Genomic DNA, 18,742 nt, shown 5'->3' with positions numbered 1-18,742 from the left:
TGGTTTGGAAGAAATATATTTTGCAAATTTATCTGCTGTCCACATTGCTGTCATTAAAGCTACAACTTCAGTTCAGTTCATGAATAGACTTCTAGCTCAATGTACAGTTTGCAGTACGATTAGCAAACAGACAAACTGTCTTAAAGATCTTACAGTAGTTCAAACTGGCTAGGTATGAAAGGCCAACAAGACATGAACATGATGACATGCAGTATATGTTTTTGGGTTTCATTTCATTTGGAATGAAAATCAAAGGGACAAGTCATAGGCTTCATGGAAGTTGTAAACACTGAATAAAGATTTGGTTCAGTTTTGTTCCCTCTGATGAAGACACGGAGTCTTACATAACGTGGTTGATTTGTTTCAGAGATGAAGACAAGCATCACAGTCGCAAAAAAAGAAAATAAGATTTGTACCATCACTGAAATATGTACCATCCTGTGGAAATGGCAGAAATTGAAAATGTGCTATCTATTTCACTGTTGTGCCAACTTTTATAATTTAATAAATGTGGTGTAAGATCTATCATTGGCATCTTGATTTGCAGAAGGAAAATGCAAGACAGTGTTGTCATTCCAGTGCCTTCATTTCCTCGCAGAACAAATGTAGCAGTAGAGATTATGAATAAAAACATTGCACACACCTTCTAGAAATTTATGCAAATGGACTTCAATTAACCTTTGCATGAAATAGGTTAATTTTTACATATTGCCAGCTCAGGACAGTGGTTTCGCATTGACTATCTAATACTTTGGCTTTTTAACATAATAAATATCAGAAGGGAAAGGGGAGAGGAAGAGATGCTGGCCTGCATTGTGTTATCAGTGATACCTTGAATTAAGGCCCAAAGCTGCTGTCAGGAAACAATAGTAACTAAAGAGACATCAGTTCACACCTTTAATTTCTCCTTACAACTATATCTCTTGCACCAATTCAGAAACAACTAATACCAGTCAGTTACTCGTCTATCAATTACTTAGATAGACAGGTCTGGCCACAAAGATAATTTTAATAATCATTCAGAAATAATAAACATTTCTAGTTCATGAACCCAATCTGCTCCAAAAGTAAAAAGACTGCTTTTCCAACTTCTGGTTGTACAAATGGACTATAGGCACTCAAATACAGAGGTACCTTGTTTCTTTAGGATGTTCAGGTGTCTTCAATCCCTGTTGTATCATTCAACTGGAAAGATGAGATACTAAAGATCTAAACATCTAGTTTTTATTTAGTAAATTATTTCTTGTACTTCATAACTACATTAAAAATTTACTGAATCAAGTTCACTGGCTAACAGCAAAGTACTATAGAGACACCCTTCCCAAGAGAGTTCATGAACATAGTTGCATTATATTCATACTTTCCAAAATAGAATTAAATGTATGAATGAGCATGTTCTATCCTCGTCCACTTAACCACCTCCACTTCCCTTGCTCCTTTACATATGGAAGGTCATCATCTGAATTAGCATATCTACATGTGATTTGAGATATGGGTTTTCATGTGGGAATGAAAAATGAACATATCATCCTTCATTCTCACATTTCATTTTGGAATTCCAGAATAGAGTTTAATTAGTAACTTGAGAATAGGGCAATGAACGGGGAAAGAAATGTATGTGGATGTTGGTTTAATAAATAACTCACATACAAGACTTCCACGTGACCTATTTTTTCCATCAGAGACATGGATTTTATTTTCTACTTAAGTTGGTTCTATCTTATAATTCACTCTAGAAAATATAACACTAAATTGAAATATCAAGTAAACGACCTATCCCATATTTGGCCCAACATGTGTATCTTTTTATCTAAAAACTTTTAACCCAGTGTACAACTAAATAATGCAAATGTGGATAAAGCAACCAGCCTCATGACCACAGAAAAGTATGTAAATAACCACTTCATTTTAAACCATAAATGCTTAAATAATAAGTACTACTTAATATTTACATGTTTTAAAGTTCCATTAATTGAGCTTTAAATAATAACCATGTCAGTGATAGATAGATAGATAGATAGATAGATAGATAGATAGATAGATAGATAGATAATTTAAAACAAAGTATGGCAGAATCAGATCTGTCACCCTCTACCCCATTAATTTTTTTATTTCCTTATAACAAGTTTTAAAACAAGAGACATTTAAAGAACGGAAGTGCAATTGTAAAAAGCTAAACTTTTTGGCAATAAGTGCATGATGCTCATACAAGATGCTTACAGTGTTATTAGGTAAAGGTAAAGGTTTCCCCTGATGTTAAGTCCAGTCATGTCTGACTCTGGGGGTTGGTGCTCATCTCCATTTCTAAGCCGAAGAGCCGGCGTTGGCCGTAGACACCTCCAAGGTCATGTGGCCGGCATGACTGCATGGAGCGCCGTTACCTTCCCGCCAGAGCGGTACCTATTGATCTACTCACATTGGCATGTTTTCGAACTGCTAGGTTAGCAGGAGCTGGAACTAACAGCGGCTGCTCACGCCGCTCCCGGGGTTTGAACCTGGGATCTTTCGGTCTCCAGCTCAGTGCTTTAACGCACTTCGCCACCGGGGCTCCTCCTACAGTGTTATTACTACAGTATATTATAGAAAGAATTAAATCACTTGGATACTAGTCCATATATTCATACATACATCTGGGTTCAATATACATTTGCCCATAAACAGAGTAGCACAATCAGCTTCAACAGCATCCATTTCTACTCTGAAACAAAATCCATTAATCCCTTTCCCATCCGACACCCAGCCAGGTGACTGGTGCTGTCAAGCGATCTAGTGCTGTGCGCATAATCATATTATGGCCTAAAATGCAGGAGGTAGATTGAAGCCACAGGAGTCTTGAGTACAGGAACCATTCAAGTCTATGCTTTCCAAACAAACACATGTCAATCTAGCAGTTATTAAATATATAGTAGTGCTGAAATACTTACCCTGCAAGATCAAATAACTGGATATTGCCATATACACTATTATGTATATACCGCATTGAGTAGTCCAATTTAAACTATGGCATTAAAATAGTTTAAAAATCTCTACCAGTTGATAATTTAATTATCATGTATTAGAGTAATTCCCTCTGAATCTCCTCTTTGGAAATTATCAGTGTCATGTATCATGTTCTGACTTTATGCTACTTCATTACTGCTAACACAAAAATCAGACTGCAATTTTTTATTAAGAACAAACTGTATTTTATGTGCATAATGTAATGGCTTTTTATTGTTCAAGTTCTATTTGCGAAGTAAAGTTTTATCATCCACTTCCATGTTTCAAAATTTCTTCTGAACAGTTGAGAAATCTGCAAGTCCAACCATGTTTTCTTTACGTGCCCTAAATAAGGAGAAAATGAATTTGCACTATTAACATCAACATTATAGCATATTCAACATTAATACCGTGATATCTCTTCCCATTCCACAGAGATACAATTCTACCCTGAAACCACACACATTAGGATTTTTGCCCAATATTTTCAGGGATATTTATAGAGATATTTTATTCCACAATATATTCTCAATATGCATGATGAATCACAGAGAAAGGCAGAAAGGATGGATGATGAATCACAGAGAAAGGGGGAAAGGCAGAAAAATATTCATCAAATACAGAAATAAATAAGATGCCACAATGTGGAAGGATACAAAACTCTCAGGCCTCAGCAGGCACTATTATTATTATTGTTATATTTATTTATACCCCGCTGTATCTCCCCAAAGGGGACTCAAAGCGGCTTGACATAAAAGCATGGGTATCCAATTTAAAATATAACACTAGTAACATGTCAGTCAGGAATTTTATAATGGGAAGATTGTATCATACGGTTATGACAATGCTGTGTGTATCTAAAAAATAAAAGCAGAATGACTACCGTATTTCATTGTATAATCGTTAGTGCCTTGTAATAGTCCCATGCCCTATTTTTGGCATGGCAAAATTGGTATTCTTGTGTTCCTCAAATAATAGTCGCACAGCCATTTGGGGCTGATTCTCCATTCTCTTCTTCTTTCTCCAAAGGCAAGGTAGATTAAAAACTATAAAACTGAGGCCTCTTGAGCTCCACTCTTCTCTCTTCCCTCCTGTCTGAGGCAAAACAGTTTTTAAAAACCTGAAATAGAACTCTTTGGAGGAAGGAGAGAAGATCAGAGTTCCATAGACCTCAATTCCAGGTTTTTTGAACTGCCTTAAGGCCCCGGAGGAAAGAGGGCAGAGTGCAGCTTCAGAGACCTCCATTTTACTGCCTGGACTTCAGAAAAAGAAGGAAGGGAGGGAGGATCAGTCCTAAATGGCTCTGCAGCTAAAACAAAAAAACAAACAAAATGAAGCTGTTTTAGGCTGGATCATTCCGCCTCCTCCTCCCTTTTCAGAGATAAGGCATTTTATTTAAAATAAAAATCAGATACCGGAGAAAGGCAGATTTTTTTTTCTCACATAATAGTCTCACCTCTTTTTCATTAAAAAGGGAAAAGTGTGAGAGCATGCAATGAAATATGGTATATTACCTCAAGCATGGATCTGAATCTCATTATAGCATTTGAAGTCTATTAAGCTTCGGACTAGTGCAGACCTAATAATTTCCTGTTATCTCAACCACAGATAACATTGAAAGCAATCATAGACCCTCTTCTCTTGATTTCTACATTAAACGTCTTTGTTCCCTGCCTTTTCAGCATTAATCGCAGAATACCTACACATTGATATTAACCGACAGTTGGCTTTAAACCAGAAACTGGTTGCAAACCTGGTTAATGAGAACATGGTTAACATTAACCATGCAGATGTAAAGCTATATTGTAGTTAGTTATGCAAAATAAGGATGTGCAATAGGAAGAAAAATCTAGTTAAAAGATCAGGAAATCTCAAATCTACATGAGGCCAAAATATGACAGGATCATATTTTAAGATATGACCATTTACAGTACTACTCTGCGAAACAAAATCAGATGTTTTCAGTTTTGTTCTTCAATGCAGCCATTATGTCAGAACAAATTAGTTCTCAAACTAATGCAAGGAGCAAAGTTGTACCTTGATAGAAGCTATAAAAGAAGTTCAGGGGACAAACAGGGCAAATTGGTTCTAAGGACTGTAACAGCAATCCTTTAAAGCAGATGACAAAACAAAACTTAAAAGCTTTTTAAAAACATTGCTTCGTTAGACTTTTGACATAAAAAAGAATAATCTCATGTCAGAACAGGAGTATATAGTTGCACAGCCAATTGATACTTACACACGTTCTTTAAGAGACTTGAGATAAGACTCTGTTGCTTCCCCTGTTATTTCTTCATCTAAGCCAGCCAAGTAGGAATAGATAAATGCAAAAGTATCATATGGGATGCGGGCTGCTCCCCCCTCTGGGTCCTCTGTTAGAATTTCACAGGCATGTTTCATGGAGCTCATCAAAGACTAAGAAGATCCAAAACAAGCTATCGGAATCTAGCCATCAACAGCCATATAGGCTATAAAACAGTTTACAAATTTCAGTCATAGCTATTATAACACTGTGTGTATTTACAGGATTAATTCCTTATTTCATCCCTAAAGGGATGCATACCAAGGAAACAAGTAAAAAGTCATAAGACCACTAGGGCAGCAAGTGCAGAAAAGTGGTATCTTTAAGTATACAATGACTCAGCCATACCTCAGATTCGGATTCCATTAGCACTACAAATGGTTCAAGGTTAAATTGGAGATTATCTTTGCAGTCTCTACACCTTGCATACCCTACTTAAAACTATGCAATTTTTTTAAAGTAGCCATTCTGGGATTGTACAGGGTGAGGCATACAGATCTCTCATATTTCAAGGGGGCACTGTGTGGGCTGTAATTGGGGTAGAGAGGTGGGGTAGCTCTAATTTGGTAGGTTAGGCTTAGCCATTTTCAGTACCTATCATGAGTTGGACCAGAGTACATCGGGGCTTTATTGTTCAAGCATATTATGAGAACAACCATTCTTTGAAAACAATGCAGACAGCGTTCATGCTTCACGCTTGGTCAAAAAGCATCATTCTGGATCAGAAAATGATTTTGTTAGGATTTCTAATCTTTGGACAATTAGATCCACACTGACAAGAAAATCCCTGATAGACCTAGAACCATTTGAACTCCAGAAAATGTGAAAGCAGTAAGAGCACCCACTCAACAATTGCCAAGACATATAAGCTCATAAACATGCCATGGGCCTGGGGAAATCAGGTTGGAGTTTGAGGAATCTGTATGCTAATTTAAAACTGCATCCTTACAAAATAATTTGTCTATGATTTTAAAAACCCACTAAAATAAAACTATTATATGTACTTTTCAGAAATATATGCATTTTTTTTTCTAGATAGCTTCATTTATTTTTATACCCCTTTAAAATGTGGGAGATATTTATGTGGGCGATCCTGTATATTTGTCTATTTGCTATGTATATGCCTAACTCCTAATTTATTTCAAAGGCTGAAAAATTTCCAACTGAACCCCAGAATTTAACACTGGAGAAATATATACTCGACTATAAACCAACTCAAATATAAGACAAGGCACCTATTTTTACCACAAAAAAGCTGGTTAGTTATATTATGTTTCATTTATAAATACAAGTTGGAATCCTGTTGATTTAGGACATTAATAATTGCACTTTTTGTTTCTGAGGTAGTTTCTAGTTTCCTGCTGGCTAGCAGGCCACAGTCCTTTTTTCCCCACCTAGTGGCGATGCCTCATTTTATTTCACATCTCGTGTTTACTATATTTTAATCTTTGTTCTATTTTAATACATGTATTCCACAGAAATACATTTTTATGTGTTTATGTTATATAATATTTTATGATGATTTTTTAAGCTATGTGGTGTCCTGCCTCGAGCCATAAGGAGAGGCAGATAAGAAATATAATAATAATAACAACAACAACAACAACAACAAAACAACAACAATTATTATTATGCCCATGATTTTTTCTTTGATTCCTGGTGTTACTCCAGCAAACAGCAGAATACTAATCATTATATTCTCTTTTGAACTTCAAAATCGTTTTAAAATAGTCGAAAACACATTGTACTCTTCCTGTACTATTTAAAATTTGATGACTTTAGCTACTTAGTATCACTATATGACAATTTAATGTGTTGTAAACAAGATATCCACAAGTCTGCATACCCCACCAAGCGCACTACATCCAAGGGCAAAAAATTTCATCCATTCAACTCCTTCTGAAAAGTCGTCCAATTGGAGAATGTTGTGCAATTGTGCCATTGGTAAGCACAAGTTTTTCCATTTTCTCTGAAGATCTGGTAACTCCACAGTTCCCTTTTCAGATAGCTTTTTAAAAAAAGAATGTGATCATCATAAATGAAACATATCAAAACAGCTCAAGAAAACAGCTCATAACTAAAAAGATGACATGAGTAATTGAAAGATCTGTATATTAGGTTCCAAACATTTTTTTAAAAAAGATTTAAGTGTGTACCACCATAACATTTTACCTGTTTGTGCAAAATTTTAAGGAGTCCTGGTGTCAGACCTGTGTCATTTTTCTGTGTGGCTACTGGGATTTCAACACGTTCTTTCACAGGAAGAGGCTCCCCATGTGATAAGGCATAAAAATACCTACAATAGCACAAATACAAAAACATGACTGAGGTGAAAAACAGAAAAGACATATACTGCAGTATCTTCTTTTATAAGTAGACCTCATGTATAAGCCAAGTGCAGATTTGTGGGCCAAAATTATGGCTTTTGATATGACCTATGGCTAAGTCAAGGTTAAAACTTCAGCCAATGTTAATCATGCATACTCTTATGTATTAGCTTGTTTTAAGGCATACATATAGCTGTATCATCGGCCTATTGGAGTCTCTCTGAGCTCTATACACTTCTTAGAGAGGTTGAATCAATCATTTGACACAAGGCAGAAATATGGTAACATAATGACAGATGTGTTGGGCCATCCTCATCATAGGCTATCACTTGTGGCCAAGCATGATTGCCTTCCAAGTGTAGAGTCTTGGTGGTGGGTCCATAAGTGACTGTAGAGACCTATCCTAGATCCATGTGTTCTTTCATAGTGTGGACATCAATTTCCAAATGGAAGGCAGCCCCAACAAGGATTGGCTTGATGCACCTTCCTCTTGATATGTTTCTCATCCAGTTAGAATGCTCCAGTATCAGGGCTTCCCAGTTCTTGCTGTCTATGTCACAGTTTTTAAGGTTGGTGTAACGGAAAGCTTTATTTTATTGGGGATTTTTGTCTATGTTATTTAATGTTGGTTTAATGGTAAAGGTAGGGAGGAGTTAGCTACTTCTGATTCACTGTGCGTTGCCATGGTGACATACTTGCTGTAGAAGTTTAGCTATTCTGAGGCTAGGAGAAAGGGGTGGGGCTAGCTGGAAGAAAAAAAGAGGGAATGTTTTAAAAGAGTTCAGTTTTCTAGCCGGTGAGCTAGATGGAAGATGTATGTGTGCATGTTTGTAGTTTCCAATGTATGTTGAGGTAGAAGGAAGACTTCTGTATGTTCAGGTTCTAGCTAGGTAGAACTAAGAGGAGAAAGGAGTCTGTTGAGACTAGGTTTCAGTCTGTTTGACTATAGTGAAGAGTAAGTGCCCAGTCAGGAAGGCTGTGGAGAAAGACATATTTCTGAAATGAAAGATAGTGCCTCGAGTTAAACTAAGTTTAAGTATTTGGAAAGTCATAGATATCAACAGCTTTGTGTAACCATGTGGAACTGAAGAAAATAAGCTTTGTAACAAGATACGCTTTATGTGCCAAAGAACTTATAAACATTTCTTTGTTTTCAATAGATAGATGCACTACACAGAGTCTGAGAGGATTCGTCCCTCACTCTACCCTCAGTACCACATCGCCTCATACCCGCACACACACACGCATATGGGTTTATTGCTGGCAGTGGTTGGGATCTTGAAATAAGGATCGACCCCTATCTTAGTGGGATTAGATGTCCCATAGTTAATGTTGGCAAAGGTGGGATATCAACTCAAAGATTCCCCCCTGTGTGAAAGAGTAGTGCTTTTACAGTTGGCTTTAAGCCCATATTTAAATTTATTTTGCTGTCCACCAACATTGTTTTCCATTCTTGAGTTGAGAGTATAGTAATTGCTTTAAGAGATGGTGATCGGGCACTCGAACAGCGTGATCAGTCCAACGAAGTAGATGGTGGAGGATCATCACCTCAATGCTGGTGGTCTTTGCTTTTTCCAGAATGTTGACATGTGTTCACCTGTCTTCCCAAGAGATTTGCTGGGCCAAACTGGCTTTAGCACTGATCAAGACACCTCACTTTGAGAGAGAAAAAAATACTTTCTCTCTCCCAAAAGATATTAAGAAAGTGGAGTGGGATCACAGACCTTTCCCGACCTGTTAGTGTCACCATCACTTCTAGAAAGCCTGCCCTGGTAGAGTATATGACCCACCACCCAACCCCTTTAGGGTACTTCTTTGACCCAGTCTCAGAAAGACAAAGACTGGTGTCTTGTCTGAGAACTGTAGATGCCTATTGAAACTAACCAAGGTGTCCTGTGTGGGGGAAGATTGTTAAAGAAATTACATCTGCTACTACTTAACTTTTAAATCTATCTGTAATCAACAAAACCATAAATTGTACCACTAGTGGCTGTGTTTTACTTCACTGTAACTCTTGAACCTGACTTGAGCAGGACCTGGGTGGATTAGTCCCATCACATCATTACAATACCCACATTCAGAGTTATCATCTCCTTAACAGAATAAAGGCAACTGGTGTACAGACATGGATTTCTCTGCACAAGTTACTCATCCGTATCAATATTGTATTAAATGTTGTGAGGTGGCAATCCTTGCATCCAGCTACCACTGCTCCTATATTAAAACACCAGTCACCCACTTCAAAAGCTAAATCCAGCACTTCCCAGAACAGGATATAATGACCATTTTCCAGTTCAAAGAGTCTGTTATTTAAAAAATCTGTCTAAATCAAGTTCATTAGGTTTGGTTTCCTACTTACCCATAAGACCACTGCAGCACATCACGTGGCTGGGTCCTGATAGCAGCCTTGGTAAATTGTTTCATTATATCTGGTAGTTCGGGGGGAACATGAATCTGTTGTGCACAGAACATAACATCTGGAACAGGCATGGTTATTCTATCTCCCAAGTCAAAAATCTAAAAGATCTGGAAGAAATTTTATTCTTCAATTGATGTATTTTATTATAATATCTGCATAAAAAATAAAATGAGAAAAATCATCAGGAACCTTGAATATCAGTGAAGTTTTTATTAGTTTTGTCTTGCTCTTCTCTCCAAGGATCTCAGGCCAACATACTTACAGTTGTCCTATTGTATCCATGCAGTTACATCATCATAGATTAGGAGAAAAGTTGTTTCAAAGCAGCAATATGGCTGAATCAAATTCTAACACGCATTTACCTGATTCAAAGGCAACATTTATTTCACTAACTATATCCCTCTTGCTTATGCAGTAGAAGCCCTGAGTCCCCTCGGGGAGAAAGGGCAGAACATAAATAAAGCTGTTGTTGTTGTTGTTGTTGTTGTTGTTGTTGTTGAACCAGAAATCTGCTTAGTACCAACACAACCCAAGTATATAGCAAGCATAACCAAAGTGAAAGCTTATATAGTTTGGTTATGTGTAATCAACATCATTTACTAAAATGAATACAACTTTTGTTTATTTGTTTTATTCATACAACTATTGTAGGTTTATAGCTATGCAATGATACAATGACAGAAATCTGGATGTGCTACATTTCTGCAAATAATATGTGTGGCTTGGCTAAGATCCCCACTACTACCTTCATTAGAAACAGTACGCTTCTAAACTGATACTTTCAAGAAGTTAAAAAGAAGAGTATGACAAAACCTTTCTCTGAAGTTCGTCTCTATCTGTCTGGAATTCCCACTGTGGTTACTATGCCTCTTGACAGACTTTGAGAAACCTTTCTTTTTACTGACATTCAGAATATTTAAACACAAAATAAAATACCTACAATATTCTCTGTTGCAGCATCCTGACTTTTCAGATCAGGAATGAATGTGATGACAGAAATGCCACCCTTTTTCTGATTAGCATGCTCTTATTTATGGATTTGTTTGCTTTCATGACACACTCTTTTGTTTTTTAATATCATTTTATATAAGATTTTGCTCCACACACAATTTGATATACTTTTCTAACCTACATACTTTCACTAGATTATCTGATAACCTCAGCAATGCGGATCACTGGACCAAAGATTCATTTATCCTAATATCCCATATCTTTCTGACAACTCGACACTGCCAGGACTCCACAAGAAGATCAGGAAGTCACCCCTTGCTGTTTGTCTCTCAGTAATTGCGAAATACAAGCAGTCCCCAAGTTACGAACAAGATAGGTTCTGTAGGTTTGTTCTTAAATTGAATTTTTTGTAAGTCGGAACAGATACACACACGCACACACACACATGCTTTGGATGGCATTGGGAAGCTTCAGTGACTGGATTTACCCCCAGTGAAGAATTCTACTTATTTCTGCCTAATGTGCAACTTCCTGGCAGTTTCAAAACATTACCAAATATTAATGGCAGCCCCAGTAGGGTGGGGATTGTCCTAGAGCCAACTGTATCCAGTGCACTACTTCTGACAATTAGTTTCCACAGAACAAAAAAAATAGGCTAGAGTTGTAATATTACCGCACAAATGTTTGCTCTTTCTCTGAAACTCTAACTGTAGTTCCCCGTTAGTGGGCAGGAAACCAATGGATTATTGTGGAATAGAGCTCTAAGCTGTGGCGTCTGTCATGCCACTGGTTGTTGTGACTCAGCCACAGTATAGCCAGAGTGAGGATGAAGAAGGGGATTCTGGATTTCAGATACAAGAGCCAGTTGAGTCAGAAGATGGGCTGCAGGAAGATGGCATGGGAATACAGGCTGATTCAGAGGCTCGAGAATTGCAGTTAGAGCAGAATGAACTGTTGACCCCAGAAGCCATAGATAACAGCCAGGATGATATTCCCATGGGAATTAATGAGCAAGAAATGTCTCAAGTCCTGGTCCAGGTGCAAGATAACGGAGACCTTGAATTATCTAGGGCTGACCGGTTGTTATGGAAATGAGTTCAGCCCCGTAGGACTGTGAGGCTGGCGGGGAAGAGAGAGGCGAGAGAGGCCTCTTCAGGGAAAAGAAATGCCTTTCTGGGTTGCTTTTAAAAGTGTGTGTTTGCAGATAGATCTTCGTCAAAGCAAATCCTCGCTTCATCTGTGTGGATGTTCTTGCTTCATGCCTAAGAGAAGTTTCCTGGATCTTTGTACCTTTGGGCCTTTGTTCTTTGGGATGTACCATCTACTGTCTTGGCTTATGGATTATTGGATTGCTATGGTTTATGGACTAATTGATTTTTATGGCTTATGAACTAATTGGATTCCTATTGACTCTTTATTGCAACTTTGAAAAACCTTTCAACTGCCTGCTTTGATATATATATATTTGCTTTTGCTCAATAAAACTACAAAATACTTTTCCTCTGTCTGACTGAGTGTCTATAGCAAGGTGAACTATTCTGAGGTACGACACTGGTTGTATAACTACAGGGACCAGCAATAAACACACCATTTAATCTTAGATTGTGCTAAAAATGTACATTAAACATGTTCACAATGTGGCAGATCCTGACTATAACATTAACTGTCCACGTCTGCTGGTTTAGTGCCACCTGGAGCACAACAGAAATAAACAACATGCAGAGCGGTTGGAGCATTGGACTCTGGAGACCAGGCATACCCAGCCAGTTTTAATCAAGAACATCTGGTGGACAAAGAAGGCTGAAGAAATCCAACACTTTGCAGACACCCATGATGCTCAGGGATTTTTCAAAGCCACAAAGATCATTTACCGACCAAGAAACCATGGCATACAGCCTCTACGCTCATCAGATGGAACCAAACTTCTGAAGGAGAAAACACCAATTGCACTACGTTGGAAAGAGCACTACCAGAACCTGCTGAATCGCAGCTCCAATGTGGCCGAAGAGGTTCTCTCACAAATCCTGCAACAACAAACCAGGGATGAGCTTGCAGCACTGCCTAGTTTGGAAGAAGTCAGCAATCCCATCAGCCAACAAAAAAACAACAAAGTAAGTGGACCTGATGGAATCCCTGCTGAAATCTTCAAGGAGGGTGGACCTGAGCTGATACAACAACTCCACCAGCTCATTGAAAAGGTGTGGGTGACCTAGAAAATCCCAGCAGACTTCAAGGATGCCAACATCATCACCCTTTTCAAGAAAGGGGATAGAACAGACTGCGGGAACTATCGCAGTATCTCCCTTCTAACCTCCTCGCAAGAGTCCTTGCAAACCGCCTTCTCTCTATTTCAGAAGACACCCTCCCAGAATCCCAGAACGGCTTCCGTCCCTCCAGAGGAACAGTGGACATGATCTTCACTGCACGACAGCTCCAAGAAAAATGCAGGGAACAAAACCAACCTCTGTACATGGCATTCATTGACCTTGCAAAGGCATTCGACACAGTGAATCGCAGCACTCTCTGGACCATCCTCCAAAAAATCAGGTGCCCTGACAAATTTGTGAACATCCTGCAGCTCCTCCATGATGACATGATGGCAACAGTCTTGGACAGCAATGTCTCCCAAAGTGACCCATTTAAGGTGGAATCAGGTGTCAAGCAGGGATGTGTTATTGCCCCTACCTTATTTTCCATCTTCATCGCTATGATACTTCACCTTGTTGATGGGAAGTATCTCACCGAAGTGGAAATCATCTATCGGACAGATGGCAAGCTATTTAACCTCAGCAGACTGAAAGCCAAAACCAAGGTCAGCGTGCTGGAAGAAGCAAAGACCACCAGCATTGAAGCAATAATCCTACGCCATCAACTCTGCTACACTGGCCACGTTGTCCAAATGCCCAATCACCGTCTCCCAAAGCAGTTGCTCTACTCCGAACTCAAGAATGGGAAACGAAATGTTGGTGGACAGGAAAAGAGATTTAAAGATGGGCTTAAAGCCAACCTTAAAAACTGGCATAGACACTGAGAACTGGGAAGCCCTGGCCCTTGTGCGCTCTAATTGGAGGTCAGTTGTGACCAGCAGTGCTGCGGAGTTCAAAGAGGCACGAATGGAGGGCTTAAAGGAGAAACGTGCCAAGAGGAAGGCCCGTCAAGCCAACCCTGACCAGGACCGCCTTCCACCTGGAAACCGATGTCCTCACTGCAAGAGAACATGCAGATCAAGAATAGGTCTCTTCAGCCACCGAAGAATTCGCCCTCGACTGGAAGACCATCATCCTCGAACTACGAGGGATCACCTAAGTTTAATCATGAATTTTAAACTCTCATCTTGTGTTCACTATATTTTAATCTTTGTTCAGTATATTTTAATATATGTATTTTGCAGAAATACATTTTAATCCGTGTATTATATATTAGTACACTATGTACCACAATAAAATTTGGAAAAAAAATCTGTTCCTGGTTGAAGTTGTTATTTCCTCTTTAATTTGTAGTAGTAACTTTAAAAATAGTTGTTATACTCCAGAAAACGTCATTTTTGTGGCTGTCATTTTTAACCTGTCATATGCCATTTTTAACCTTTTTGCAGTTTAATACACTTTCCCCCTGTTTTTGTGATAGAACCAATCTTTTCTTTCTTTTTTGCTATGTTGAAACCTGCCTCAAGCCATGAGGAAAGGCAGGTAAGAAATATAACAACAACAACAATGATAATAATAATAATTTTCACTTAGTCATGTCGCTCAGCCCTAGAAAGCCCCGGGAATAGGCTGACCCTGGGGATCACCATACAAAGGCTAAAACCTTTCTATTCAGACAGGCTTTTAAAGACAGAAGTGTTTAAGATCTAGTCAGGAGGTACTGCAGTTTTTAACTTTGAATAAGTTTTGATGGATTTTAACTATGAATTTTTTTGCGTTGTTTGTGTTCAATTCGTTTGAATGGTTGCATATTTGTATATTTTAAATTGTATACTAATACTTTTATGCTTTGAGTCCCCTATGGTATGAATAAATATAACAACAACAACAACAACAACAACAAATTGGAAACTTGAAGGCGAACAGTAACAACACAGGTATGTAGTATTGAACCTATTAGGCAAGTCCCCACACTGTCCTCCTTCCACAGGGATCTGAAAACATGGATGTTCCAACAAGAATTTGAGAATGATTAGTCTCTAGTTTATAAATGCCCAGTTTATAGGTCACCAGATAATACTCTGTTGTCTGCACTTCATCCAATTCCCTGGTCCTATGGTACGCTGTATTTCACTATCCCATGCTGGCCTTTTATAGCCTGGTCATGCCCACTTTAGTAACTTTTGCCCATTGGTTTTTGGAGAACATTGTCTGATGGAGTGTTAATGCTGCTGTTTAATGCTTTATATTTTTATTGTGTTTTTATTTGGTGTATTGTATTTTATGATGCTCTTATTTTAATGATGTTTTTGTTTTAATTTATCATTTTTGTTTCTATATCTTGTGGACATTTTGTCCCATATGTAAGCTGCCCTGAGTCCCTTCAGGGAGATGATGGCAGGGTATACGAATAAAGTAGCTCTTCTTCTTCTTCTTCTTCTCTCCTGATGTTTCGTATCACATCTATGGCAGGCAGCCTCGGAGCTTCTGGGGTCTGTTGGAAACTAGGAAAGTAGGGTTTATATATCTGTGGAATGTCCAGGGTGGGAAAAAGAATTCTTGTCTGATGGAGGCAAATGGGAATGTTGCAATTGGCCACCTTGATTAGCACTGAATGGCTTTTCAGCTTCAAAGCCTGGCTGCTTCCTGCCTCGGGAAATACTTTGTTGGGAGGTGATTAGCTGGCCATGATTGTTTCTTGTCTGGAATTCCCATTTTCTGAGTGTTGTTCTTTATTTACTATCCTGATTTTAGAGTCTTTTAAAATACTGATAGCCAGATTTTGTTCATTTTCGTGGTATCCTCCTTTCTGCTGAAATTGTCCACATGCTTGTAGATTTCAATGGCTTCTCCGTGTAGTCTGACATGGTGGTTGTTAGAGTGGCCCAGTATATCTGTGTTCTCAAACAATATGCTGTGTGCTCCCAACAAAGGATTCCCCCAGGCAAGAAGCAGCCAGGCTTTGAAGATGAAAGGCCATTCAATGCTAATTAAACTGGCCAATTGCAACATTCACATGTGCCTCAGGCAGGCAAGAGTTCTTTCTCCCACCCTCGGCATTTCACAGATATATAAACCCCTCTTGCTAGTTTCCAACAGACCTCACAAGTTCTAAGGATGTCTGCCATAGATGTGGGTGAAACGTCAGGAGAGAATGTTTTTGGAACATGGCCATATAGCCCAGAAAACTCATAGCAACCCAGTGATTCCAGCCATGAAAGCCTTCAACAACACAAGGATAACAATTGATGTTTCTTGCCAGCCCAGGATTTGCTGTCAAATACTCCCAGCATGGACCTTGAGTGCATCTACACTGTAGAACGAATGCAGTTTGACACTTGAACTGCCAAGGTTGAATGCTATGGAAGCCTGGGAGTTATAGATTGGTGTATATATGTATATATGTGTACATGTTTGTGTGTATAAGCACCTTACATGTTTTAAATTTTGTATATTGTTTTTAATTGTTTAATGCCTAATTGTTTTAATTGCTCTATGTTTTATTTTATTGTATTGTTGTTTATTGGCATTGAATTTTGCCAGATTTGTAAGCTGCCTTGAGTCCCCTCAGGTGAGAAAGGCGGGATAGAAATGACGGAAATATATAAATAAATAAAAGCAGCACACTTGGGCTGAGTTTTAAAATTACAACTCCCAGGTCTTTGTAAAAACTAGAACTCAAACAAAGGATGAATATATATATACAGAGTAGACCAGGCCTTCTCAACCTGTGGCATTCCATCTGCTTGGGCCTCCAACTCTGAGAATTCTTGAACATTGGGCAAGCTGGCTAGGGCTTCTGGGAGTTGGAGGCCCAAAGGTTGAGGAGGCCTTGTATAGATGCACCCCTTGTAGGCCTCAGCCATCACTTTCTCTGCAGTTACAACGTCGTTCAATGGGGAGCAGAGAAGGTGGGGGGCCAAGGGAAATCACCTCAGAGACTACGCAGGCACCACGTATAGAAACCCATCCCTTCCCGCCTCAAAGGAGGCAGCGGCCTCGCCCTCTTTCCCTCTCTCTCAAACGAAGGCCGCGACCTCACCTCTCTCGCTTGCTCGCGCACATCCAGGGACGCGACGGTTGGGTTTCTATGGTAACGTTTGAGCCTCACCGTCTCTTAGCAACCACGAAACTCGCAGCGTAGGCTCTGGATGGGGATTGGTCGCTGCATGAGTCTTACGTCACCACTAGTCTCAAGACTTTTATAGGACAGGCTCCTCCTTTGTTGTTGCTTCGGACTCTTCGTAACCTCGTGGACCAGCCCAGGCCAGAGCTCCCTGTCGGCCGTCGCCACCCCCAGTCCCTTCAAGGATACCATCTATGCATTTTACCCTCTTCCCCCTCTTCCTTTTTCCTCAATCCTCCTTATACTTATGAAATGGGAAGGGGGGGGGGGGCTCAATTTATTCCGGAAGTGCCTCTGAGAACAGGAAGTGGCTGCTGTTCCATCAGCGCCATCTTGCTAAAGGGAAGGCTATACCTATTTCCCATTAATATGTACAGTAGCGTCTCACTTATCCAACATAAACGGGCCGGCAGAATGTTGGATAACCGAATATGTTGGATAATGAGGAATTAAGGAAAAGCCTATTAAACATCAAATTAGGTTATGATTTTACAAATTAAGCACCAAAACATCATGCTATACAACAAATTTGACAGAAAAAGTAGTTCAATATGCAGTAATGCTATGTAGTAATTACTGTATTTATGAATTTAGCACCAAAATATCACGATGTATTGAAAACATTGACTACAAAAATGTGTTGGATAATCCAGAACGTTGGATAAGCGAGTGTTGGATAAGTGAGACTCTACTGTATGTATTAGTCAAAGTATGTATGTATGTACATTAGTGGGTTGGTTGGTACCACAAAGGCTCCTCGTGGCTTGAAGGATCTTGACCAAATCTAGCACATATACCCATCGTTATCCACTGCAGACTAATCCAACCAGAGAAGTCAGCCATGGCAGAGCACATGATAAGCCAACCAGGGCACCGTATATTATTTGAGAATACAGAAATGCAGGACCACTCTAACAACCACCATGTCAGATGACACAGAGAAGCATGTGGACAATTTCAACAGAAAAGAGGAAACCATGAAAATGAACAAAATCTGGCTACCAGGACAGTAAATAAAGAACACCACTCAGAAATCAGGAAATCCATACAAGAAACAATCAGAGCCAGCTGACACCTCCCAACAAAGGATTCCCTTAGGCAGGAAGCAGCCAGGCTTTGAAGCTGCAAGGCCATTCAATACTAATCAAGTTAGCCAATTGCAACATTCCCACTTGCATCAAACAGACAAGAGTTCTTTCTTCCACCCTGGACATTCCACAGATATAAACCCTACTTTCCTAGTTTCCAACAGACCTCACAAGTTCTGAGGCTGCCTGCCATAGATGTGATACACTTCTGGAACATGGCCACACAGCTCAGAAAACTCAGAACAACCCAATTGTTATTTTTACTTATATCCTGCCTTTCTCCCCATGGGGACTCAAGGAGGCTAACATTTTTCCACACTAAGAAGTTTAAATAGAGTAATACAAAAGTTAAAAAAACAAATAATAACCACTGAGGATGCCTACTATAGATGAACACTTCTCG

General features: G+C 39.2%; 2 protein-coding genes across 7 annotated transcripts in view; one reads left to right on the top strand and one right to left on the bottom strand.

Moving 5' to 3' along the window:
- The window catches only part of snrnp48 (small nuclear ribonucleoprotein U11/U12 subunit 48), a 16,871-nt gene extending 13,618 nt beyond the window's left edge, over positions 1–3,253 (top strand). The window contains exons 9-10 of one of the 2 annotated variants that reach the window (XR_010005715.1): positions 368–495; positions 3,122–3,253. Coding sequence is in view for 1 of the 2 variants with exons in the window: in XM_003219809.3 (XP_003219857.2) it covers positions 368–407 (40 nt within the window). In the remaining variant the exon portion in view is untranslated. Of the gene's footprint in view, positions 1–367 lie in introns of both variants that reach the window. The other variant, XM_003219809.3, reaches the window with a different exon arrangement.
- Positions 3,151–18,742, bottom strand: ropn1l (rhophilin associated tail protein 1 like). Of its 5 annotated transcripts, none has more exons than XM_062979374.1 (6): positions 18,724–18,742; positions 9,968–10,179; positions 7,454–7,577; positions 7,128–7,289; positions 5,219–5,394; positions 3,151–3,324 (listed from the first exon to the last, which is right to left on the bottom strand). In XM_062979374.1, exons 2-6 carry the CDS (start codon positions 10,096–10,098, stop codon positions 3,264–3,266), a joined length of 654 nt encoding a protein of 217 aa, XP_062835444.1. In that variant the 5' UTR covers positions 10,099–10,179; positions 18,724–18,742; the 3' UTR covers positions 3,151–3,263. The 5 variants fall into 5 exon arrangements, with proteins under 5 accessions (XP_062835444.1, XP_062835442.1, XP_062835441.1 ...); XM_062979372.1 differs by lacking the exon at positions 18,724–18,742 and adding an exon at positions 17,168–17,464 and having other exon boundaries at positions 9,968–10,134; XM_062979371.1 differs by lacking the exon at positions 18,724–18,742 and adding an exon at positions 17,168–17,463.

Source organism: Anolis carolinensis, chromosome 4 (genome assembly GCF_035594765.1).
Source record: "Anolis carolinensis isolate JA03-04 chromosome 4, rAnoCar3.1.pri, whole genome shotgun sequence".
Classification (NCBI taxonomy): Eukaryota; Metazoa; Chordata; class Lepidosauria; order Squamata; family Dactyloidae; genus Anolis; species Anolis carolinensis.
Note: the sequence above shows the minus strand (reverse complement) of the source record. Positions and strands in the feature narration are given on the sequence as shown.

What these genes read in the sequence shown, in the direction of transcription:
- ropn1l (XM_062979374.1), bottom strand. Translation starts at nt 10,098, where the DNA reads ATGCCTGTTCCAGATGTTATGTTCTGTGCACAACAGATTCATGTTCCC. An exon ending in GATGTAGTGCGCTTGGTGGG is followed by an intron (nt 5,395 to 7,127) that starts GTATGCAGACTT and finishes GGATCTTCTTAG; the next exon opens with TCTTTGATGAGCTCCATGAA. An exon ending in AAGTCTCTTAAAGAACGTGT is followed by an intron (nt 3,325 to 5,218) that starts GTAAGTATCAAT and finishes CTCCTTATTTAG; the next exon opens with GGCACGTAAAGAAAACATGG.